This window comes from Eublepharis macularius, chromosome 4, assembly GCF_028583425.1.
Source record: "Eublepharis macularius isolate TG4126 chromosome 4, MPM_Emac_v1.0, whole genome shotgun sequence".
Classification (NCBI taxonomy): Eukaryota; Metazoa; Chordata; class Lepidosauria; order Squamata; family Eublepharidae; genus Eublepharis; species Eublepharis macularius.
Window position 1 is genome coordinate 46,598,557 of NC_072793.1, and position 25,284 is coordinate 46,623,840.

The following is a 25,284-nucleotide window of genomic DNA, read 5'->3' on the forward strand; positions in this document are numbered from 1 at the left end:
AGCAAAGACCCTCAGTAAACAATGGAGTAGAATTAAGATTACAAAATCGGAAAACAATGCAAACAACAACAAAAAGCTAACAAAAAACTAGGGCACGTTGAAAAGTTTTCCTGTTCAGATTTTCCCAGAAAACCCACATCACTTCCCCCAGCCACTGCACACAGCAGGGGCTCCAGAAGACACTTCACTCATCTTGTTTTTATTGTGCCAGCCCCCCCCCCTCCCTAAGGTTCCATGAATCGCCATATTGTGGAGACTTGTTCCAGTAGCTTTGCCCCTAGTGGACATCAGGGGGATTTAGTCTCTGAATCTTGCTCAGAGTCCATAGGTAGGAGTTGAAGTTAAACAGCCTTTAATTAAAAAAAAAAAAGGAATACTGTCCCTCAAGGTGGCATTCCTAATGGCTATCAATAGGGTGGGGCCAACCATGTTCCATGTAGCCTTTCTCCTGCCTAAGGAGTCTTCTTCCAAATTAAGTGGTTCTTACTCCAATTGAAGAACCACTTAATTTGGAGTTAAGCTTCTTATATTGAAGGAAGGTTTCAAACTTGTACCAAAAGGAAAGGTAGGGTTATAAATATTTTAATGAACTTTGTTCAGTGGAGTGGTAGGATCGGGGTAGGATCCACCTCACTATACCTAAGAGGACATCAAAGCTGGATGCTCTCTCAGCAAGGAAAGAGCTTTGTGTCTTCTTAAAGGACTCAATCTAGGAACCGATCCAACTTCCATCCCAAAAAGTAAAGTCTTGGTTCCACAGAAACCAAGATATATTCCCACACTTCAAAAGCAGAAGTTGTTCAAATTCCAGTCAACAGGCCTTCAAAATTAACTTAGGGTGTACAGTTGCTTTCAGAAGAACACTCATTTTGTCTCCTACAATCCTACTGCCATGACAGGAATTTTTCTCAAAACTTACCATTTTGTCTCCTTTAAGAATTATCTCACATTCTGGTATGGAAGCCGCTGCTTCAGCTACCCTTTTCATAAATGCACCTCTGGGGGAGATATGTAGACAGCTACCTGGGCATCTACTTCAGCTTTCATGAGGCATTACATGTCAGATTTTTGTGTTTCTAGTAAACCTGCCTTTGGCAGATACGTACTCCAACCAATTTCACCCCGTAGTCCTTTGATGGCCCCTACCTGGGAAGAAACAGTTTTTCAACATCCCGTTCAAGGATACCTTCTGCTAATGGAGAACAAAACATTGATCTCATTGTGAGTGTTTCTTCTCATTAGTGGATTGGGAGGTAACCTTTCCCTCCTGCTTTTCAACTGTCAGACTATCAGGTGTTCAGATGAGGGGTTATTTACAGACTTCTTTACATGCCTTTCACTTAACACTTCTTGCTTTCTATAACGGTGTTGGCTTCTTCCAGTGTCATGTCTACTATCGCACTGAGGGTTTTTTTTCTTCAGTGTATATACCTCAACAATTTAACAAGCCATGAACTGGGGGTCTGCCTCCAGCTGAATGTGGAAATCTTTGCAATTAAGTTGGCATTAACCCTGTATATAGAGTAGGTAGGAGACATAGCCCATTCAAAGATACCTTCCAATCCGCAGGTGAGAAGAAACCCTCACGGTGAGTCTAGTGTTGGATCCTTCTGCCCTGAGTTGAAAATGGGATACCCAGTGGAAGTTATAGCAAGCGGTTGACATTCTTTTAATTTGGTGAAATTATTGCTGCAGGTGAAAGGCTGCCAGTCGAGGATGATTCTGTCAAGCTAGTGCCATTGTTGGTGGTAGCAGCTCTCATCCTCCTGGTGATCCTTGTGCTGGGTGTGTTGGTGGCACGGCGCAAAAGAGAGCACAGCACCCTTTGGTTTCCTGAGGGTTTCGGCCTGAAGAAAGAGAGTAGCAACAAGAACCGGCGTGAACCTGTGGGCCAGGATGCCTTGGGCATGAAGTAAGGAGCTCTTATATACTGAGGTGCTGCCCAAAATCTCTCCATGGTCACTCGGGTGGTTTGCATGGGCTTTGGGGAGGGGCTGTGGTAGAATATCTGCTTTGCCTGCAGAAGGTCCCAGTTCCAGACCCTGGCAGCTCAAGTTAAAATGAGGTAGTAGGTGATGGGAAAGAGCTCTGCCTGAGGCTCTGGAGTGCTGTTGCCAGAGTAGGCAGTACTGACCTTGGTGGACCGGTGGTGTGGCTTGGTATAAGATGGCATCCAGTGTTCAAAGAACAGATAGCCACAGCTTTCTTTTATTGTAGTGGTGCGAGAACTGTTCCCCTCCAATCCATGGGTGGAATCTTGGAAGGAGGTGTAGACCAAAATTCCCCAGTGTATGTCCTGAACTGCTCGGGTTCATTCGGTATCCTCTTTCCCCTTCAGGAATATTGGCAAAGAGGAGAACCTAATAGGGGATAACTCAGAAGACTGGCTAGAAGCAGAATGCCCTGAGGTCAAGCGACTGAAGGTATTGCCTATTTTGGACTGAAAATATGAATCACAAAGGGATTCCAGTTCATCTTTGGAGCTGGCCCGCTTCTCTTTTCCTGTTCTCGTCCATGCACTAGCATTTTTACTGTTCCTTTCAGCGTGCTGCCTTGGACCAGGCTTATTTGAGGACGGCACAAGTAGTTTGATGCAGCAGGTGAATAGAAGCCTTTCCATGGCAAATGGATACCTGTGTTCTTTCCTGCCAGGTGGAAGAACCAGCCATGGATTGTGAAGACCCAGTGGACTGCCGTCAGTGGACACAGCACCACTTAGTAGCAGCAGACATCCGCATGCCACCTTCTATGGCCCTAACACCGCCCCAGGGCGAGTTCGATACAGATTGCATGGATGTCAATGTTCGCGGGCCAGGTAATTGGGAACAGCAGGTGTAGCATGAGACCACAAGGTACAGTTTGCACTGCAATTGGTGTGAAGCGCTGAGGAATGTAGTCTTTGTAGAGGATATATAATAGGCTTGACTTCCTTGCTTGTGCAAGAAGTCCAGCATGAATTGCTCCAGACTAGATATATAATATTGTAGGAAGAAGAGTGTGGGTCTCCTTTTCCCCACATCCCCTTATTGAGATCTCCTTTTTCAGATGGTTTCACCCCTCTTATGTTGGCCTCCTTTTGTGGTGGCGGCATGGAGAGTGACCTGGCTGAAGAAGAAGAAGCAGATGACTCCTCTGCCAATATAATCTCCGACCTAATTTGCCAGGGGGCTAACCTGAGTGCTCAGACTGATCGCACAGGCGAGACTGCACTACATTTGGCTGCCAGATATGCACGGGCAGATGCTGCCAAGCGTTTGCTTGATGCTGGTGCCGATACCAATGCGCAGGACAACACTGGGCGTACACCGCTGCATGCCGCTGTGACTGCTGATGCCCAGGGAGTTTTCCAGGTGAGCCATCCTTGCACTATATCCTTTCCACACTCTGGATCAGAGGGGGCTTAAGTCTGGGATTTATCTCTCTCTCATTACTTTGCCTGTCTTGCTAACACCTTGGAGTTGTTTTCTGTGTCACCCATCGGTTTTTTTTCTGTGGGCCCCACAGAAAATGAGAGGCTGTACTTCTTACTGCGAGAGCAGCTGAGGAGATCTGAATTGTAGTGGGGCTAATAGCACTCAGCGTGTGTGTGCATGGTTGCATCCCCTTGAGGGGATATTTTAGCACCTCTCCTATCTAATGCCTCACTGTTGTTGCCAGATCTTGATTCGGAATCGATCTACAGACTTGGATGCCCGGATGGGGGATGGTTCAACTGCACTGATCCTGGCAGCCAGACTGGCTGTAGAAGGCATGGTGGAGGAGTTGATTGCCTGCCACGCTGATGTCAACGCTGTGGATGAGTTGGGTATGTAAAATGGCTTATTCCAGAGCCTGGATAGCAATCAGACACAGCCCTTTGCTTGGCTGTTCTATATTAACATCTTCTACTATAAGCTTTCAGGAGACCTCCTCTGAACTACATTTGCTACAACAGGCTTCTGTCCCAGTGATGCCATACTTTCATGCACCCAAACTTATTTCCTAGCAATTAGAGCTCGACCAGAATCTCCACTCATGCAAGGCACTTCTTCTGTTAGCAGAACACGGCTCCTACTCCCCCTTCCTGCTGTAGCCCATTTATGTCCTTGAAATGCTGCTCCTGGGGGTCAGGGGACTCTCAGGAACAGCATGATAGGCAGATTGGAGGCCTGCAGCCAGAAGAGAGAATTAGTGGGAAATTCAGGTAGCAGAAAACAATCTAGATCCAATCGTAGCTCCCTAGTCCACAGCAGGAATTTACTTGACCATTATCTGCTTCTTGCTTTGGCGTATTTGGGCGATAGTGAGGGTCCTGCTTGGCCACAGCCGCTGTGGTTGACCGGCCCTATGTACATCCCCACAGGAGGCAGGAGGGCAACATGGAATTTTTTTTTTGTTACATAATGACTTGGTATTTCATGTTCAGTTAATTGGATAGGCTTCTAGGCTAGGAGGCTCATACTAGGAAGCCGTAATGTGCAGGATCCTTTGGGCCTGGTCCCCTTGCTGCTGCTGGGAACTTGGTAACTGCTTGAGGTTTGCTTGGATATGTCTCTCAATGGTAGGACAGTTGATTTGTTGGGAAGGTGATTCTAGTCTGGAGAAGATCTGATGTTGATGGGAGGCATGGAAGGAGACTATTTGGCATGAAAAAAGGGAGGGAGGTAGTAATTTAAGAGTGAGGAGTGTTAGGAGAGTTGAAGGCTTCTGGTGGGGTTTGAGAATCATCAGCAAGGAACTAGTTACCATGTTCTTTCTATCTCAGGTAAATCAGCCCTGCACTGGGCGGCAGCAGTCAACAATGTAGAGGCCACAATTGCACTGTTGAAGAATGGGGCCAACAAGGATATGCAGGACAGCAAAGTAAGTTCTTGATTGCACTCATTCCCTTCCCACCTTCGAGTGCCCCCAGTAGCTAGGAGAGCCCTGCTTGTTCCTGCCCTTAGGACGGGTTCTTTCTATGGTTGTGAATGTGTTCCTGCTAGCCCTAATGGTAAGGTTTTGGGGAAGAAGGGCAAGCTGTACAAGCTCCGTCACTTCCCCTGCTCTAGAACACTTGTGGTATGTGCCCATCAATCTGTCGTCTTTGCAATAGGAGGAAACACCACTGTTCCTGGCGGCTCGTGAAGGCAGCTATGAGGCAGCCAAAATTCTGCTGGATCACTTTGCCAACCGTGAGATCACTGACCACATGGATCGGCTGCCACGTGACGTAGCTCAGGAGCGCCTGCACCATGACATTGTCCGGCTGTTGGATGACTACAACACTGTGCGCAGCCCACAGGGGGCACTACCTACTGGTCACACCCTCTCCCCTCTCATGTGCCCTCCTAATAGCTTTTTACCCAGTCTCAAGCCCACTCCCCAGGGCAAGAAGAGCCGACGGCCTAGTGCCAAGAATGCAGCAGCAGGCAGCAGTGCCAGCCTGGCACGAGAGAGCAAAGAGGCCAAGGCACGTGGCAAGAAGCTCAACCTCGAGTGCCAAGGTACTCTCCTGGAGAGCTCTGTCACCTTGTCCCCTGTTGACTCACTGGACTCCCCATATGTGCCCAATCCTGCCTCGCCCGGGGTCTTCCACACGGCCAGTGCCTCATTGTCAGTGCCCTCCACTCCCATGGTCCATGGCATGATGGAGGCACCCTTTGCTGTCAGTTTGGCACGCCTCAGTGATCTAGGAGATGGCACTCTTCTCTCCATGAACCGCCTCTCGGTGCCACCTGGCCGCATGGGGCTCAGCCTGGGGATGGTAAGCCCTGTGGCAATGCCGTTTGACTGGCATGCCCGTGTGCCCACTTCCCAGTGCCAGCCAATCATTGGAGTAGTGCATCCTGCTGCCTCTCATCCCAACTTGCACCAGCCAGGGCAGGCTTTCCCACCAGGCCTTATTTTGCCTAGCCATATGGCCATGGGGCACAGCTCCCAGGGATTGCCCAACCCGCCTCCTGCACCAACCAAGGAGCCAACCCAACCCATGCCCCCACCATCAACCACCATGCGTACCAACCAACCTGTCTCACCCCAGGAGGGCCAGGGCCAGGGGGCACCACGTGCAGGGCCCCCACAGTACTTAAAAGCAGCAGGGGTGGAGGATTACCCAACCCCACCTTCTCAACATAGTTACACACAGGGGCAAGATGCAACACCCAAGCACTTCCTCCACCCGCCTAGCGAGCACCCCTACCTGACTCCCTCTCCAGAGTCGCCAGAGCAGTGGAGCAGCCCCTCTCCTCACTCCTTATCTGATTGGTCAGAATCTACTCCCAGCCCTTCTGTGCTGGGGCCCAGCCACACCCAGCTTCCTGCGGCTGAGACATCCACTAAGATGCAAGTGTTTGCATGAGAAGCTGGATGGTGGAGCAGATCCCAGGGCCTGTGTCCCTCTGTGGCCCCCATTGGGGCCTGTGCCTGCCTCAGGGGATCTGTTGTTCCCCAAATTGTGTTTTTATAAGAAAAAACTTAAGTGTAAAAAGATTTTTTTAAAAAAACGTGCCTGCTCTGGGAGGGGGAAGGCATGGCCTCCCCATTCCCTCACTGCCACAGAGTCCAGGCCGGCTCTCTGCCCCGTCCCCTAGTGCCCTGGCAACTAGGTTTCTGGGGAGTTTTTTAAAAAAATAAATAAATAAAAGTAAATCAGTTTTGTATAAACTTTGCATTTACTCCAAACGCTTTATTTTTTACAATGTATTCAATGTCATGCCTTGTGCCACTCCTCTCTCGGTGGGTCTTGAGCAGTGAGGACCAGAGAGAGAACTGCATCCCTTGCTCCTCCCTCTGCATGGGGCTGCCTCTTGGGTCGAGCACCTGCTTCCCCATCACCATGTTGGGGTGGGATTCTGCTCATTGTATTTGTGTACTGGGTACGCAGCATTAGCCCAGACTGGCACTGCCATGCAGAGGGCTGAGCCCTAAACGTGCCCCTCGCCCCCCCCCCCCCTCCACACTTGGCACTTCATCACATTCCAGGTTAATTTATTCATCTTAAATTCTTCAGCATTCCCCTTCCTCCAAGTCCCCTTGAACTCCTACATTTGGGGAGTTGCTTCAGCTAATGCTAGCCATGGTCATGGGGATTTTCCAGTCTCCAGGGTATTCTGAGCCACTTTGTGTGCGTGTGTGTGTGTGTGTGTGTGTGTGTGTGTTTTCATGCCTGGCCCCTACCTATATTCTCTCTGTTCTGAATCTACATTCAGCTTAGGTTAGCTGTGTTTCCTGTATGGCAAGTTCCTTGCCCTGTGGTACTATGGGTTCTTGGGGGCAGCCACCGACACCAAGTGTCTTGTTTTGGCATGAAAGGTACTGAGAGAATGCAAAATATTTCTCCTGTTGTTCTGCCCAAGACTTCTGGCCCAGCAGTCAACTACCTACTTTCCTCACTCCCTGCCTCTCCCCCCATCCCCTGTACATTCCAGCTATTCCTGGCTGTAAATACTGCAGTTGGGAGCAGCGGCTAGGCGCAGGACCTTGGTCCCGTGTGGAGTGCTGCTCCCTCCTCCCTTCCCATGCTGTGTAGCATAGTAGGGGAGTGGCCCTGTGTCAGTCACCCCTCGGCCATAGAAGGACCATTTCTAGCTCATTTTAAAACTTTTTTTTTAAAAAAAATCCAGTGTATACCAAGTAGCTTTAAAGCAGCTGGGTGCTTTGTGTACAGAGCGGCTTGAGCCGCGGCATAATAAACATAGCTAATAAGGAAACGGCCTCTGCTTCCTCCATGTGTCATTTGTTTTATTTTATCGATTTATTCAAACATTGGGGCTGGGACTGTTATATGAAAAATGTAAACAAATATTCCACTATATGCAAGTGGAATTCAGAAAAGAACCAAATGAGGATTGCTGAGATGGATGGACAGGCCTGTGCAATCTGTGTTGGTGGTCTTTAGATCCTTTCCTTCAGATGGTCTTTTTCACATCTTTGACTCATCATGAGAACGAAAGCACACATGCACAGTTCATGTGCAGTGCTGGCCAGGCCTTCCTAGCTTTGCTGCTGTTCCACATGAGCCCAGAACACACCAGCCACAGTTCCAGATATATCCTCTGCACCTGAACTTTGGAGTGGAAAGTTGACAGTAGTGGACGAGCTTTGTTTTCGGGGATTTTGTCCTTCATTTCTCCAGACTTTTATTGAGGGGCCTCTGATACGCTTCTAAGGAACTCCAGGGCTTTAAAGATTTTATAAGCCAGATGCAATATTGAAAAAGTTACATTACTATTACCCCTACAAAAGACTGAAGTTGTGCTGACGGTGCCAATCTTATGTAGAGTTACTGAGGCTTAAGTCCATTAGCTTAACTAGTGTAACTGCATAAGATTGCACTGCTTTCACACTGGGGACCTTCACCAGTTAATCTTTTTCCACATTCAGTGCAAACAGAATGGCACAATATTAGTTCTGTATTTCCGATAAAAATCCAGCATCTGTTCCTATGAGGAAGATGGGACTATATGCATTCTTAGAAGTAACTCTCTCAGTGAAACTTCCATTCTATCTGCAATTTTCCTTTTACTGCTTTGATTACAGCCTCATTAAGTACTTTGCCTGCCTGCACCACCCTGAATCAGTTCTTGTTTTGGAGGGAGGGGCTTTAAGAACGGGCTTTTCACTTTTATCAGTCAATTCAATTGCAAGTGTTTTCATTATAATTCCATACTTTTTTTAAAAATAATGTTTTTCCCCCAGCAAGGTGAAAAGCAGAGATCCAGTGTGATGTAGTGGTTAGAGTGTCAGACTAGGATCTGGAAAACCCAGGTTCAAATCCCTGCTGTGCCAGGGAAGCTACTCTCAGCCTAACTTACCTCACAGGGTTGTTGTGAGGATAAAATAGAGGAGAGGAGGCTGATGCAAGGTGCTTTAGGTCCCCATCAGGGAGAAGCACTGTCGCTCAAACAGGACCGATAATTAATAATGAATGCCATGCTTGGAGAGAATTAATTAAGCTGGAAGCAGGAGGAAAATTTTAATGTGTTCATTAACTCTGAGAAACCTGAGTAGTGTTTTGTCCTCATTGGATAATCCAAACCTACAATTGTGTATGTAAAAAAAACTGCCACAAATCATTTATGAAACCGGGAAGACTATAAAGAAAACGCTGGAATACAGCAGATCGCCAGCAGTGCTGTCTACATTCTCTGTTGAGTGAACAAATGATGACAATTCCAGAATAAATGGCTTGTGTGGAAGTAACCTTATGAATCCCTCACAAACTTCTGTTTCTTTATCAGGATCCTTGAACCAATGAAAGATACCAGAAATCTAAACTTCATTTTCAAATGAACAGAGGCTTGTATCCAATGAAATACCAGACAGAAAGTGTATGGATTCTTTCCACATTCCTCCCCTTCCCCCCATCCTCATAGCACGCTACCTGACTCCCGTGGATGCCCTGCTGGGTCCTGTAACTTCAGAATAATCTTCCTGGGGTCAAAAGGGACTGCTGGGGGTGGGGGTGGGGGTGGGAGGGGGAGAAATGCAGAGAAAATATTGTTCCATGGGTGGTTCATTTAATATAAACCAGTAGATTTTTGTTGCTGTTGGAGAAACTATCCTAATACGGTCAAAATTGGAGCGTGTGTGCACTTGCCGTTTGCCAAGTTTAAACCTGAGTTAAGTGAATATATGGTAGTCTTGTGGGGTCCTACCAAATGAAGACGTAGGAACTGGAATAGCCCTGATACCACATTGGAAAATAATGTATTTTAACAACAGCAAAATCTCTTGTCGAGTAAAGACCTGCCTTAAACAAGAGGTCTAGCGTTGCAGAGGTTTGAATTGGTCAAATCCTTAGGCCTTTTCGTGCCTGTCTCCTGACTTGTGCCCCTTCCTCCTTGCTGACCTTGCCTTCCATCTGGCTACTGGTTTCCCCTCCCTCATTTTTTGCATTAGTTTTAGCCCTACTGACCATTTGCCATCAAGATGCCAGTCTGATTTTTTCAAATGCAGAGAACTGCAAAATTTTCCCATGACAAGCCTTTGTTGTTGTTGTTAGTTTAGTGAAGTGATTAATAAGCAAATACCATTCAGACATGGAGCCCCGTGGCGCAAAGTGGTAAGCTGCAGTACTGCAGCCCAAGTTCTGCTCATGACCTGAGTTTGATCCTGGCGGAAGCCAGGTTCACGTAGGCAGCTCAAGACTGACTCAGCCTTCCATCCTTCCAAGGTCAGTAAAATGAGTACCCAGTTTCTTGAGGGTAAAGTGTAGATGACTGAGGAAGGCAATGGCAAACCACCCCGTAAAAAGTCTGCCAAGAAAGTGACATGATATGACGTCCCCCCATAGGTCAGTAATAACTCTGTGCTTGCACAGGGGACTACCTTTACGTACCTACCATTCAAACATCAATTACCCAGCATGACAGCTAATTAACCTGGACGAATGTGGCTGAGTGTGTTTGCGCCTGCGCGTGTGCACACCCATGCTTAAGATACTAGAAAAAAGGAGAAACGATAATAAAATTAATATAGCGCTTTATAATGTTCAAAGTACTTCATGTTATCACTATAATTCTCACAACTGCTGTTTGCATAGAAGGCAACAAGGAAATAAGGTCATTGAGTCTCACTCTGGAGACTTTGTGTGGCATTTGAAATTGCGAGGCAGCAAGAGAGTAAACACAAGGGACACCTTCCAATCTGTTGTTCCAGTGGTCTGCTTGCTGATAGTGGGGCTTAGCTCAGTCCCTTGAGGCTTTAAAGGAGGGACCATCAGAACAGCTTCATCTTAAGAATTCTACTATTCTACTGTTTTCTTTCAGATACTTAAGTCATAGCAGGATACGGAAATTCTCCTGTATATGATTTGCATGTGCATATATTAAAAACATGGCAGCTTTCAACTCTCACAGCTTGCTGCAGAATGAGGAGCCGTTTTGTATCCTCGTTGCTGATTATACCATCCAGTGGTTGATTTGAATGTGGAATGTGTTTGGATGGGTGAGGGACATCTCTAGGTAACCTCTGAGGAATAAAGTAGATACTTTGTATAGAGCAACAGCTATTCATGAGCTACAGGCTGCTAGTCTTTGCAGCCTGATTGGGTAGCACAGGGTCTCCACGATGTCAAACCCTGCTTTGTAAGTACAATGCACTCTAGCTGGCATTATACAGTTGTCTCTAGCTCCCAACTTTTTATTAGTAATGTTGAAAAGGTTTTGCAATGTACAACTTGCATCAAGGATGCCCCCCCCCATGACTCTAGATGTGGGAGGTAGCATGACCACTATTTGAATACAGACCCTTTTTGTTGTTGCAATTTATGCCATTTAAGCATTTCCAACTCAGGAGTAGTGGAGGAGGGGGTTCCGGAGGTCCTGGATAGGATGCCAAGGCCAAGATCTGCAGTCCTCACCTGGGGACATTGCAAGCCAATCCTCTGGACAGTTCTGAAGAATGAACTATGCCACCTGACCCTGAAGATTGGCAGTGGATGCAAGGATGGGTCCATTTCCTATTAATGGCCCACACCTGTTGTTTCAAGGAAAAAAGGTACCTTGGAAAGAAGTGGGATAATATACCCAAATAAGATGGTAAGAGATTTTCTAAACCTATATTTAGGCTGCTCCTCCTTGACATCATGGCTACTAGTGGCCTTTTGTAAAACCTTTTGTAGACAATCTCCACCCAAAGAACACAGTTCTTTTATTGTCTGCATCAGTTATGAATGCAAGAATATAGTGGGTTGTTCCTCTGTGGTATACGGCACCATCTGGGAAAGGCTATACTAAGAAATGTCCATGAAGTTACTTTAATATACCTTGTCCATTTTAAAAATGCTCTTTGTGGTTAAAGAATAATCATGCTTCAAGAAAAGTGCAAAATTCTGCTTTTCCTTTAGGCCTGCTATTAATCTACTTCCGTCAACCATTCCCTGGTCTTTTTAGTTCCTCCTTTGTTAATTTCCCCCCTGCTGCTGACAGCACTGCTTACCACTGTGTGGCAGCAGAGATAATAAAATTTCCACCACCAATTGTTCTAAACTACTGACTCTTCTATTACTTTCTTAAGTAATACAATACATAAATACAATACAATACAAAATATTGTATTGTACCATTTATTGTGGTATACAGTTTTGTGGGACAGAATTTACTTTTGGAGATGCATGAAGGGGCTGTCATAAGGACCAAAACAGACATTGCACAGGTCAGATAACCATCAGTCTGCAAAAATGGAACGGCACACATGGCCACGATTTGCAGCAAGGCTGCACAAGCAGATAAGAAGGGATTTATCCCTTCAACCTCTGCTCAGTTTCACAAATCTAAACGGCTCCCTACACCATTTTCAGTGGTTTCAAAGGGGGTGATGATGTGCCTTTTTAAAGCTAATCTCTTTAAAATGGCAATCACAAAACAGAAAACTTTGGTTTCTATTAGTGAAATCAAGCTAGAAATGAAGGGTTAGATCCCCCTCTTCCCTTCCTGTGTGGCCCATGTCCAGACTGTAGATGCACGGGCACACAATTTGCCTTTTAAGATTGACAGAGTTCTGTGATCTGTTTCATGTCTGTTTTTGAACCAGCCATGTAGGTAAATAAATCCTGATTTCAGAGAGTTAGGGGCCTTAATGCTGAACAACAGGAGAAATACAGAGTATATAAACCTACCTCTTAGGTGAGTGCATTTGTGTATGATCAAGTTGGCTCTGGCCTTCACAAGATTATGTCACAATAAACTGGTTAGTCTTTGGACTACTACAATATTTAGATTGTAAAAACACGAGAAGACAAGATTCTCTGGAAAAGTCAATAATGCTAGGAAAAGTAGAAGGCCGTAGGAAAAGAGGAAGACGCAAAATGAGATGGCTTGACTCAATAAAAGAAACAACCTCCTCCAGTTGGCAAGATCTGAGCAAGTGTGTTAATGATAGGACGTTTTGGAGATCTTTCATTCATAGGGTTGCCATAGGTTGGGGGCGACTTGACAGCACATAACACACACACAATCATGGCTACTCCTGTGAATGTAATCACTCTCAGAAAGCAAGCTACAGCAAAGAAATGGAACAGGGAAACGTACCAAATGTAAAATAGCCTCCCTGACAGAAAGGTTGTGCAGGAGCTAGGGAAAATATTAAAAATCTCTCTGGAAATAAGCTGGGGGGAAATTCCAGCCTGGTTGCAAGTTTTTTTGTTTTTTGCTTAGAGAAGGGGTTCAACAACTGTGTCCTTTTAGGACATTGTCACCTGCACTTTAGTAACCAATTTTCCTGTAAACAGAAAAGTATATTTTAAAAAAATATATCTAGAAATCTGCTCATTTTTGCCATTGGGATACCTTCTTAGCCCAGCCAATCTAACATACTGAGGTAAAAATGTATCTCTGCAAAGGAAAACTGATCCAAGGAAGAACTGAAGTAAAGTGTTATAGTTGTCAATAGGATGGCACAAATAATGAGATTTCTCAGGAGACTATTTACCTCCTCATAGGCATATCTACTAGTGTAGAAAAGTAACTCCCACATATCAACCATTTTAATAATTAATAATGATGTTTTCCTTTACAATTTAAGGCTTCTTCCTCACTGCCCCCGCTGCCCCCTTCCACAAAACATTGTGGTACTCTCATGCTCCTTCCAGCTTTCCTGAAATCTTCCCTAAAACCTGCTCTACTATGATAATTTAGGAAAGATTGCAGCAAACCCAAGATGGCTGCTGTATGGATGAAAACGTCTTGATCTTTCCGGGTCCCAATAATATTGGTGCTATTTCCCCTGCCCTAGTCCCCTGTGGTATCCATTTCCTCCCTATGTCACTAGAGGGTTTTCAGGGTTTTTATAACAATTTATCAGTTACTGATTTTAGTGTTACATTCTGTATCTCAACCTCTGAATTCTCAGCTTTCATTAAAAAAAGACTCCTTTTCAGTGTGGAGAAATCTTTGGAATGAAATGGTTAGAGACATAGTTTTTAAAAAGCTGGGAATTCAGAAGACCTCAGAGATAGATCGTTATAGGGCTATATCAATTACTGATTTAAAAACAAACAACTATGGTGGTGTAGGGGGGAATGGACACCACAGAGGACTAGAGCGGGGGTGGGGGATACAAGAAAACCTGCAATGCGGAAGGTCCATTGCTGCCTGACTGAGAGCAGAACCACAAGTGACAAAAGGCACAGATTGGACACTTGTCAGCTTCCCTCAAGTTTTGATGGGAAATGTAGGCAGCTTGGCGGAATGTTGGACAAGTGACAGTTGAAAAGTCCATTGGACAGCAGTCAGAGAGCCAAGCTGCAAGACTAGGATGCCTACATTTCCCATCAAAACTTGAGGGAAGCTGACAAGTGTCCAACCTGTGCCTTTTGTCACTTGTGGTTCTGCTCTGAATTGACAGGAACAGCACAATGAGAAAACCACAGAGTTTTGACTTCATCATAGGAAGGTACCTATGTTAGTTTTCTAATATAGTGTTTCAAGTTTGGTTATTGTGAAACACTCATTTTGCTGCCATGAACACAGATTAATTTGGTGACATTTGGAACTGGCCTTGGGAAAGTGATTGTATCTCATATGCTATATCTCATAAGCTAGACACTATCCACAGTGAAAAAAAATTTGTGATTACAGGGTGAGAGTAACCCAAATCACACAATAAGGCTCCTGCTTCAGGTAGGAGACATCCTGCCCCCGGCTTGTCATTTCTACCACTACTCTGCTGGGCAGCAGGAGGAAAATGTGGGTGGGGTAGGGAGCCCAATCCTCAGTGTCCTGGAAGTGCTGTTATTGTGTTGCCAGCAATGCTGTAGCATTCTGTCAAAATTCAAAATGGTTAAAGCACAGAGTTTAGTCAATGCTAGAGTGTCAGTACATCATCAGCAATATAGGTTACTCTCATACCAGCTGCCAGTCTTGTGCTGGAAACTCTATTGCACACACACTGTTCCCCTATGAGTAACCATTGTTGGGTGCAGCAGTTCAAAGTGTTTTCCCCCACTGGCTCTCTTGTGTAAACTGGTCTTCGCAGTTCTTTACAGGGAGAGTGATTATCCATGGTCGAAATCCCCAACCAGGCAGTATAAATCCTCCAGAACTTAGGTTACAGAACCTTTTTGTGGCCTGTTGGGTTTGGTCCTGCTGCTCCATAAACTGCAACAAGCAAACTTCTCTCTGTTTACTTGGTTTGTAACAGCAGTGCTTCAAGTCCCTGTATCAAGACTTTTATCAGCCTGCCTCTGTTTTCTGAGGAGCAATGGAACTGCCTAATTCTAGGCCCAGAACCCTTTGAGGCTCGGTACGTAAGAAAACTAAGGCCACACAGCATTTTTTGAGACTGAACCCTAGAAGACTCCCTGCTTCTAGGTTTTCTGAAAGTTTGTTTCTGGTAGATTTTTTTAAGTATTAGTTTTTGATCTATTTTTTAAATTTTACGTTGTTACTCAACTTGATTTCAGACTAGATTGGAGAAATGATGAGTTTAGAAATGTTTTAATTGAGTTGCTGCAGATCCTTTTATGCTGTTTGGAATCCATTTATATCTTTTGCCAGTCTAAACAACTTTTCATCATCTACTTAGTCCTAGAAATTTATAGAAAGATGTGATTTAATAAATATTGCGTACACAGTTGATAAAGCTACAAAAATATCACAGTAAAACTATAAAACAAACGATCATATATCTAATGCCAAACTGGGCCACAGTGTGTGGATCAAAAAATCCACAAATGGAGCCAGGGTCAGATGGGAAATTTCTCTACGAACTTGAAGGATGCCCCAAGCTTGCAGAAAAATGTGAAATCTTAAAAAAAAAGTTGAGGGATTGAAACTTCCCAAAATAATAGAAAAAAATGCCCATAGCTTTGAGGAAAGAACACCTGCTGAAACTATGTTCTGAGATCTCGGCCATTTTGGGAGTTGCTAGGCAACACATTTGTATATTAACAATATTTTTAATTTAGTTCCTTTTTGCTTTTTAATTATTTTATTTAAATTTCATTTGTATTTGCTTTTTTGGTTTTTCTTTGTATGTTTCATTTTGTTAATGTACAGTAATATGTATCTGTTGTGTGACTGAATAATAAAATTAAGAAGATACATGTTTTAAATAAATAAATCCAACCAGATAACATTTTGGGGTGAGAGACATATAAAGGAGGTGCATAAAGGAGCTTGCTTTCAGCCATGAACTTAGTACTGGGACTTTCTTCTAAAAATAAAACCACAGCATTAGCAGGACACAACATTAGCAAGATACAAATTAACAAGCACTGAGTACACAAATGTACTTTTTGACCTGTTCTACTGTAAAAAAATATACAAGCTGCTTAATGGCTTCTTGAGTGGTAAGCGCTGTCATTTGCAAGGATGCAAAGAGGCCTTTGGGTGGAGGTCCTTCATTCACTCCTTTCTCTCTAACTCATAGAAGTCTGTATAACTGGACTGCAGAACCTTCCCAGAGGATCGCTTTTGTCTCCACAGGGATATGGTGACCTTCAAATTCCTCTCAGATTAGGTTTAGAGGGCTGGTTGTTCACACATGATAAATGTGTGCAAGCATTTCATACCCCGACCACACACACAAAAAGAGGGTGGAAAGATAATTGAAATCTGGCAACTCATACATGTAAAAACTCTTTAAGTTCATCTACCAGGGTGGCTACCTGTCCGCACAACTTGTACAAGTCAGCCAGTTTCAGCAAGAGCTGGTGATCACAACTTACAAAGCTTTAAACTAGCATAATAAAGTTTAATGATGTATGTACAAAGGAGGGGTGGGAGAGAAGAAATGAGGATATGCGTGTATAAAATGCTTTATTAACATCAGAGTCAGTGTCCTGAAAGGAGAATTTTTTCATCCAACTTGCAGATTGCAATACAGCCAACCAAGGAGAGAGCTCTGGCACTATGCTGTCTGTTTTTGCAGTACTCGGAAAAAATAGGTTGAAGAGAGGGTTTTTTTTTGTTTTGTCAAGATCTGAGTATTGGGCTTTGAGGTTTTACAGTCCTGTTTGTCCCGTAAGGAACAATCCAGGTTACAGCCTTCTGGGAGACCTTTTCCATCTCTGCTCATAGAGCTTTAATTGGACATGTCTGGGCCATTTAATCCTCTTACCTTTTAGACGGGGGTGTGTATATCACATGGCTGGTACAGAGCCTTTGGGGAATGCGAACCCCATGCCAGGGGATTAACTTTCTCTGCCCCCTGCAGTCTGATTAAATTAGATTGCATGCCTACGAGAGTTTCATGAAACACAGGACAGGATCATGCAAAACTGGATTTAGGATAGGACATGGGAGGGGGAGATGCTACATTATCTGTGACATCTTTGTAGACATATAATGCCAATGTAACAGTATGATACTCCAAACAGCAATGCTGTTGCCATAATCCAGGGAACGAGTGTTTCTTGATGCTTGTATTTCAGGTCATCTGAGGATGCCGGACTGCACTAGGCAGCTGACGGGCCATGACTCTGTTGGAGCATCTTGTCGGACAACAGTGGCACACCTGACAAGCCTGTCTGTTGGGAGGTGGAGTAGGCAGTAGCCCCTAGGAGACAGACTTTGGGAAACAAGCCAAGGGTGTGCCAACATGTGTTTCGGGGTGGGAGAGATGCTGGCTGCCAGGGCCTGCTGAGGCCTGTATGGCCCTGGTGCCTTCACAGTGGATGTGCCTGTGTGCATACTGGGGTGGGGTTAAGCCGCGCATGTTGGCAAATGTGTCATAGCGTAAAAAGAATCCTGATCTCAGTAGTCTTGCCAGATATCCTTATTTTAAGGGAACATTCCATCAAAACCTCTACTGAGCTTACTAAACACAAACTCAAGAGTTGCACAGAAGCACAGAGCTGCCCACCAACCTCATCCAGCTCAGGAAATAGGTCAAATGTGCGCCTAGATGCTTCTCTGCACCTCTTCTGGGAAGGAAGGGTTAGAATCAGCACTCATCAAGATGCAGTAGTGGTGATCAGTGGAATCTATGTTTGGACCATTGGCACATCTGTTGGGGGTTGGGGGTTGGTGGGAGCAATATTTTTCAGCCGGGTCAGTCAATTTTGGCTCTGTTTCCAATTGTTTTAAGCTGTCACTCTCACTCTGACAATTCCCAAGTTCTAAGAAGCAAAGAATCTGCACAAATGAGTGGCCTCATTAGATGAGCAATTAACACTGCAGTAGGGAACTTGTGCAAGAGTGCAGTTCCTCCTTCAAGACTAGGCAACTGTCAGAGTATACAACTGGGAACCAGAAGGAGCTGGCAAAGGAAGGGGAGGGGGCAAACAGTTTGTCCCCCTTTCTCTCCTGCCGCAAGTAGAAGGAAGGCTGGGCTAAGGAAAGCTTCCTTTGAGCCCAATCCCCCCCTCCCACCATGGTGTTTCAGTGGAAAGTGGTTAAGAAGGGGAAAGGCAACCTGGTTTTGTCTTTGAAGCAACTACAGCAGGGAGGAGTTTGGGTTGGAGGTTCAGGCAAAGCCAGTGCCATGACCTAAGAGTCCCCATTGCATCCTACTGATCTTCAACCCCCTGTTATTTTCTACAAGTGTAAGAGTGCCTTCTGTCAGAAGCCCTCTTCTACCTTGCCTCCCTCCCCCTATTTAAGCACTCAGAGTGTTTGCATAAAGCATATGAACATTGCACTTTACATCTGGATAAATGCAAGCAACTCTTGCAATTGCAGGCTTGTAAGGACAAGCGGAAGTTCCCATGAAGATGCTTAGGGATGCCCCTTAACAGGCTTATGTGATAGCTTTGTTTTCCAAGAGAGAGGCTATGTAGTAACCGGGTATAAATGGCTATCTACTGTGTTAGTTTTTGCAACTTGCTGTAGGTTACTAACTAGTCATGCAGTGAACTGGCAAGATGAGCTTTACAACCACCCTATACTTATGATTAGATGTGGAAATGTGGCAGACTGGATTCTGCAGGTGAGTGGCTCCTTCCCCTGTATAGTTGTAGTTATCATCATACAGTGAATCCACAAAATAATAACAACAGGTCATTTGTATATCACTCTTCTGGAAAGATTAGTGCCCACCCAGAGCGATGAACAAAGTCAGTGTTATTATCCCTTGTCACAGATGTTCCTGATTTCAATACTATTTGTAAGCTGCTCCAGTGTCCCATCAGTTCATCCTTTATGTGTTCATCATTTTCAGAATTTGCCTGCAACTTAACGGGATATCTGCTTCGTGTTTGTCAAATGAGCAATGAAAGAACTCTTTGCTCAGCCAAATCCAGACTTTGCTGTCACAACAGGAATATTATAGGGCAAGGAAGCCCAAATACCTTCAAGAGCCTGGTACCAATAGCAGGAAAGGCTCTGCATTCAGCCCCTGCTTCCTTACAGTACACTGGGTTTACTCTCCCATGGCTATGGCTCTTTCCCTTTGAAAGGACCAGTCAGGCTTCACACTAGTCCAGCAATGGAATGCAGAGTTATTAGAAAACTGATATTTTGAATTACTTGTGTTTTATTAAAAAAAAGTCATCCACAGCACCATAAACTGTCACAAAAATGATACTTGGAGAGTCCCTCAATTTCCCCAGAGACCTTGCTTACACAAAAACCCACAAGTGTCTGTAAAGGGGAGGTTCACAAAGTGTGGGGTAAGATACCCTGGAGTGTTGCCCGAGACTCATCGTCAAGGGTTACAAATCTGGGACCCTGTTGCCGAAAGCCACGCAGCAGCCACGTAGAAGCTTTTTCTCTTTTGGAAAATCCAGAGCAGAGACTTCCAAGTAAAAGCTGGAGGAACGAACAGCTCAGCTTTAGAACAGCCAGGTAAACCACATTGTTCACCTTCCTGGATGGAGCATGCATAGGTTGGTTTTTTGGGGGTGGGGGGAGGTATTGTTTGGATAGCTTTTAATACTCCTCCCACACATATGTATGTGAGAGTAAAGTACTCACCCAAGCCTGTAGACAATTTTAATTTACTGACAAGGGCTAATGTTTCCTAACTCTCATTACCTAACTGCTTAGAACTAACAGAGAAACCACAAAATTAACGCAGGTAATATGGAAAAAAATTAAGGCCCACTCTCCCACCCCCGTCTGCCTTATTCAAAGTTCTAAATTCCCTGAGGTAATCTGAACATGAAGCAGGCTTCTAGAAAGTGATGGAGGCTGGATCTTTTGAAAAGATGGGTGCAAACAGAAATGCCATCAAGTCACAACCAACTTATGGTGACCACAGCAACAAACTTTCATGACAAGTAAGAAGCCGCGGTGGTTTGTCATTGCAAACAGAAATACTTGTATTAAAATAAATGTGTGTTGTACAAAAGCAAACTGAACAGCTTAAAATATATTTTTAATATATTTTTTATTTGTTTTAGTTCCATCTTGCTCTGATAATGAAGTTGATCAAACGTCTTACATTCTTTGGATACGTTATATATTATACATTTCATTTCATCTCTACAAGTTCCATCATAATTATATTATTTTCCACTAAGCTATTATCACTATAAGTCTGCTTTTTAAAATTCTAATACTTCTTTACTCTCCTTATTCATTTGATTGTGCTTTGCTAACATATAGTTGTGTCTCTATTTTATGCTTCTGTTTAACCCATCAATAAAACGGGGTCCATTTTTGTTTCCCATCAAGTCTGTTTTTTTCTTTTATTAATTCTGTCAGTGTGTCCATTTCTGCCATCTCTAAGATTTTCTCTATCAATTCTTCTTTAGTTGGTATATCTGTGTTTTTCCAGTATCTGGCATATACTATCAGGGCTGGATCGAGGGGAGGGGCAGGGGGTAGTCTTCCCCCAACGCTGCCAGGGAGGGGGCGCTGGGAGCAGCTGCCAGGAGCGCGCAGGCAGCAGCGCGGGCAGCCTCACAGCCCCCCCCCGGAGCGTGCGGGCAGCCTTGCAGCTGCTGGGAGTGAGCGGACAGCAGCACAGGCAGCCTCGCAGCCCCCCACGCTGCCTTTCGCCTGCCTCGCAGGATAGGGGGCAGCCGGCTTGCCATGCGCCCCCTGTCCTGCAGGGCAGGCAGAAGGCACTGCAGCTGCCCGTGCCATTCACCCCTGTCCTGCAGGGCAGGCAAAAGGCAGCGCGGACGCCTGTGCTGCCTTTTGCCTGCCCTGTAGGACAGGGGGTGCGAGGCAAGCCGGCCGCCCCCTGTCCTGCAGGGCAGGCGAAAGGCAGTACAGGGGGCTGTGAGGCCTCCTGTGCCATTTGCCTGTGGGGAGGCGAAAGGCACGGGTGGCTTCCCAGCCCCGCACGCTGCCTCCACCACTCTGCCCTGCATGATGACGTCACCGAAATGTCATCACGCAGCACCGGGAGCGCAAGTGCTCTGCACACGCGTGCGAGGGTCTTGGACAAGGGTTGCCCTGGGCGCTGGCAACCCTAGTTCCAGCCCGGTATACTATTCTTGCTGCTGTTATTATATGGATTATCAAATATCTGTTTTCCCTATTTAACTCCTCCGGTATTATATTTAGTAGGAGCATTTCCGGTTTAAAGGGTATATTTGTTTCTAGCACCTCTTGCAACAATTCATGTATCCCTTTCCAGTATTTATTTGCTTTTTTACATAGCTACCATATATGGAAAAAGGTGCCCATTTTCTCTTTACTCTTCCAGCACTTATTGGGTACTTCAGGATACATCTTTGCTAATTTTTCTGATGTCACATACCACCTATAAAACATTTTATATAGGTTTTCTTTAAAGGTGGCAAACAGCTTAAAATATTAAAATGTAAGATTACTTAGGTGGATACCTTCATATACTGATTTGCAAAGATAGGAATACCAAGTAGAGCCAAAGACACATACAATTTGTAAGAAAACTTTCTTTCAAGCTATTCAAAAACAGCATTGTGAACATATTTTCAGGGATCTGTAGCAGCTCCACTTTACCATAGTTCATGCAGGCACCAGATGGGGAGGGGGAAGAAAGAGACTATGGCCATTTCTACATTTTCCCTGAGTTTGATGCTGTTGAGAAGTGGCTTATACCCACTTACCTACAGCATTGTGGTGAATTTGTGCACCCCTCCGGCTCCCAGGGTCTCCCCAGCTTTTCTCAATCCTGCTTTATTGTGAAGTTTTGGGAAAGACTGCAGAAAAATCTGGTTGGCTGCTGTGTGAGTGAGAAATGCAGATTTTCTCACTCCTGCCCACATGGCAACCATTTTCCCTCCTCCTCCTCTCCCAGGGGGCTTTTTGAAAATTGACTATTCATTATCTTTATAACAATAAGTATATCAGATAATTGGAATTCCCAGTTCATTTTGAAAAAGTAAATCTCTAGCCCTTTTTGTCGTGGAGATATAAGAGGAAAGGCATATATCTGCAATGATAGAGGATAGAGACTTACTTTTTTTAAAAAAATGAAAGCTGGGAATTCAAAGAACCTGGTATACAGATTTGTATATCAATATAATTATAGTAAACTGTTGATTAAACAAACTGGGGGAAAAGCCCTACTGGTATAGGGAAATAGCTGCTGCTGGGAGCCTGAAGCAGGGAAAATGTGGAAGCCTCATTGCTGCTGTCCTGTATCAATAGCTGCAGCAGCAATGGGAAAATCACACAGCCCTGTCCCCATGTGAGTAGGTGTAGTGTGGTGGTTAGAGTGTTGGACTAGGACCGGGGATGATCAGGTTTGAACCCCTGCTCTGCCATGGAAGTTCATCAGGAGACTCTGGGCCTGTCTTAATCTCTCAGCCAAACCTAACCTCAAAAAGTTGTTGTTTTGACTGTAAGTTGGAGGAGAGAGAGCAATGCAAAAAGTCCCAAAATAAAAAATAAAGAAAACACCTTTGACTCTCCGTTCCTCTTTGTACAATAGTTTCCATGTTTCTTGTAAATAGCACAGCCAAGGATTCTCTCTTACCCACCCCCCTCTTACTGCCATTGCATCTAATCAGCTACACTAAGCACATCTGTTTGCTATCCTATAACCCTACAAAGAGGCAGCTATTTCCAGAGATATATAACTTTGCGGTATTTTGTGCACATTTATATTAACTACGTACACTTGTAGCAGGCAGAGGAAGACTTCCATGAAAGTGGTACAACATAGTCTGTCTTATGATGGCTGACAGATGTGTTGAATTGTAGGGAAAGCATTGGAGGTGGGAAGAAGCACAAACAGAATTCTGGTGCCTTCTTATTCACTGAACTAGTGGAAGCCATAACGACATTTTAGTTTTTGTGGAAAATTTGACTTCAAGAGTTGTGGCTGACAGAGTAATCCAAATACAGTCTGGATTTGATCATTTGTGAGTGAACTTCCCCATTTTCTTTTCTGTATGCGGCTATTTTTATTTAACTGCTGCTCCTGACATATGTACATTAGAGCAACATTTCTATTCTTTTCACTTTAAGAAATTGCATATAAATTTGATAATACACAGGTGTGTGTTTTCTCAGGTTAACTACATGTTTTCTAACTAAAATATCAGGCAAGTCAATTGTGCATCTTGGCCTGTCCTCCCAAGCTGGTATGAATGAGCTCCAATTGCTCCTTATCTAAACATCACAAACGCTGCCTCACTGCTTCTTAGCAACAACCAATTTCTCTCAGGCCTGCTTTCTTTACTACCTACAGTAGACAGCCTGCTCTAAGCCCAGGACTTCCCAGGACAGCCAAACTTCCTGTGATCAAAATCTTCCTTATTTTTTGCTTGCTTAAATGATACAACCAGCCATGAAGGTAAGACCTCACTTGGAGTACTGTGTTCACTTTTAGGCACCACAGTTCAAGAAGGATGTGAACAGCTGGAGCTCGTTCAAAGAAGGGCAACAAAGATGGTGAGGGATCTGGAGACCAAGTCCTATGAAGAAAGGTTGAAAGAGCTGATAGAAGATGACTGAGAGGTGGTATGATAGCCATTTTCAAGTATTTGAAGGGGTGTCACATAGAGGATGGAGTGTTGTTGTTTTCTGTTGCCCCAGAAGGTAGGATGAGAACCAATGGGTTCAAATTAAATCAAAAAAGTTTTTGGCTAAGCATTAGGAAGAACTTCCTGTCAGTTAGAGTGGGTCCTCGGTGGAACAGGCTTTCTCCTGAGGTGGTAGGCTCTCGTCCTCTGGAGGTTTTAAAGAAGAGGCTAGATGGTCATCTGACAGCAATGCTGATTCTATGACCCAGTATGAATTTAGGCAGATTGTGAATGGGAGGGCATGAAGGGATGAGCCAGTGCTTGGCTCTCGTGGCCATTTCTTATATGCCCAAGGTAATGCCAATCACCACTTTGGGGTTAGGAAGGAATTTTTCTCCAGGCCAGACTGGTCCAGGGATCCTGGAGGGGTTTTGCCTTCCTCTGGGCATAGAGCAGGGGTCACTGGGGATGGGTGGGGCAGTAACTGAATTTCCTGCATTGTGCAGGGGGTTGAACTAGATGACCCTTGGGATCCCTTCCAGCTCTGTTTCTATTACAATGATAGACCTATTACAATGATATCAAGGGGTCATTTTGTAGAAAAAGAGCTGGAGGAACTCATTAGCATATGCCATGCCCCTTGACAGCACCAGAAGTGTATTAGCATAACTGATTTGCATATGCCACACCCCCTGACATCACCTATCCTGGCTGTTTTGGACCCAATCCTGGCCATTCAGGGCCAAAATTGGGCCCAAAATGGCAAAAAGGGGCTGAAAATGGCTGAAAAGGGGCCCAAAATGGTCAGGATCAGGCTGCTGCTGAGTGGGAGAGTGATCCACCACCTGTTAAGAGGCCCAATCTGGGCTGTTTCGGCCCCAATCCAGGCTGAAACGGGCCCAAATGGCTGAGAGTTAGGTGGGCTGGGCCACCTGATGTGACCTCTTTGGGGAACTGCTGGTACTGTGTTCCTGCACGTTCCCCCTTGAAATGAGCCCTGATGGAAATGTAAGCATTCAGAACATGTAATGTTCTGAACTCTTGTACAATAGATTTTATACCGTTTGTTGAAGCCTCTTCCTTCCCAACATGCCAGTTGCCTCTCTTCAAACTTAACATAACATTTCCATTAGAAATTAAGGCAAAGCCATTCCTTTTTAAAGTCTATTCAGTAGTAACTTCTAGGCCTGTAAGGTACTTCTCCCACTCCCAGAAGAGTATATGATTAGAGGGTTTTTTTTAATTTATCCACTTGCAATTCATCACCTGTCTCTTTTCAGACCAGAATGCACAACAAAGTGGAGGGTTGCTGTGCCAGGTACTTTTCATCTTCTCACCCACATTGTAGGCCTGTTCCTGTTATCTAGTCTTGCCTCAATATCAGCTCACTTGCAAAATGAGCCGTCTATCCACATTTCTTCAATTTGCAGAACAATTCTTTAATCAAAAACCAAGAGTACCACCAAGCAGTCTCTGTGTATTACAAGAATTGCATAAATAGTCCAAAGCAACACAGACTTTTCAGCTACTGGGAC

The 25,284-nt window shown here is 44.7% G+C and overlaps 1 protein-coding gene across 2 annotated transcripts in view; it reads left to right on the top strand.

The window, feature by feature from the left end:
* LOC129327117 (neurogenic locus notch homolog protein 2-like) overlaps positions 1 to 23,952 on the top strand; it is an 81,068-nt gene extending 57,116 nt beyond the window's left edge. Inside the window, exons 28-34 of one of the 2 annotated variants that reach the window (XM_054975557.1) lie at positions 1,696 to 1,912; positions 2,339 to 2,423; positions 2,653 to 2,815; positions 3,046 to 3,350; positions 3,658 to 3,805; positions 4,745 to 4,842; positions 5,075 to 7,673. In XM_054975557.1, the coding sequence (XP_054831532.1) occupies positions 1,696 to 1,912; positions 2,339 to 2,423; positions 2,653 to 2,815; positions 3,046 to 3,350; positions 3,658 to 3,805; positions 4,745 to 4,842; positions 5,075 to 6,319 (2,261 nt within the window). In that variant the 3' untranslated portion in view covers positions 6,320 to 7,673. Of the gene's footprint in view, positions 1 to 1,695; positions 1,913 to 2,338; positions 2,424 to 2,652; positions 2,816 to 3,045; positions 3,351 to 3,657; positions 3,806 to 4,744; positions 4,843 to 5,074; positions 7,674 to 23,616 lie in introns of those variants that run through there. The other variant, XM_054975558.1, reaches the window with a different exon arrangement.
* The last annotated feature ends 1,332 nt before the right edge of the window (positions 23,953 to 25,284 follow it).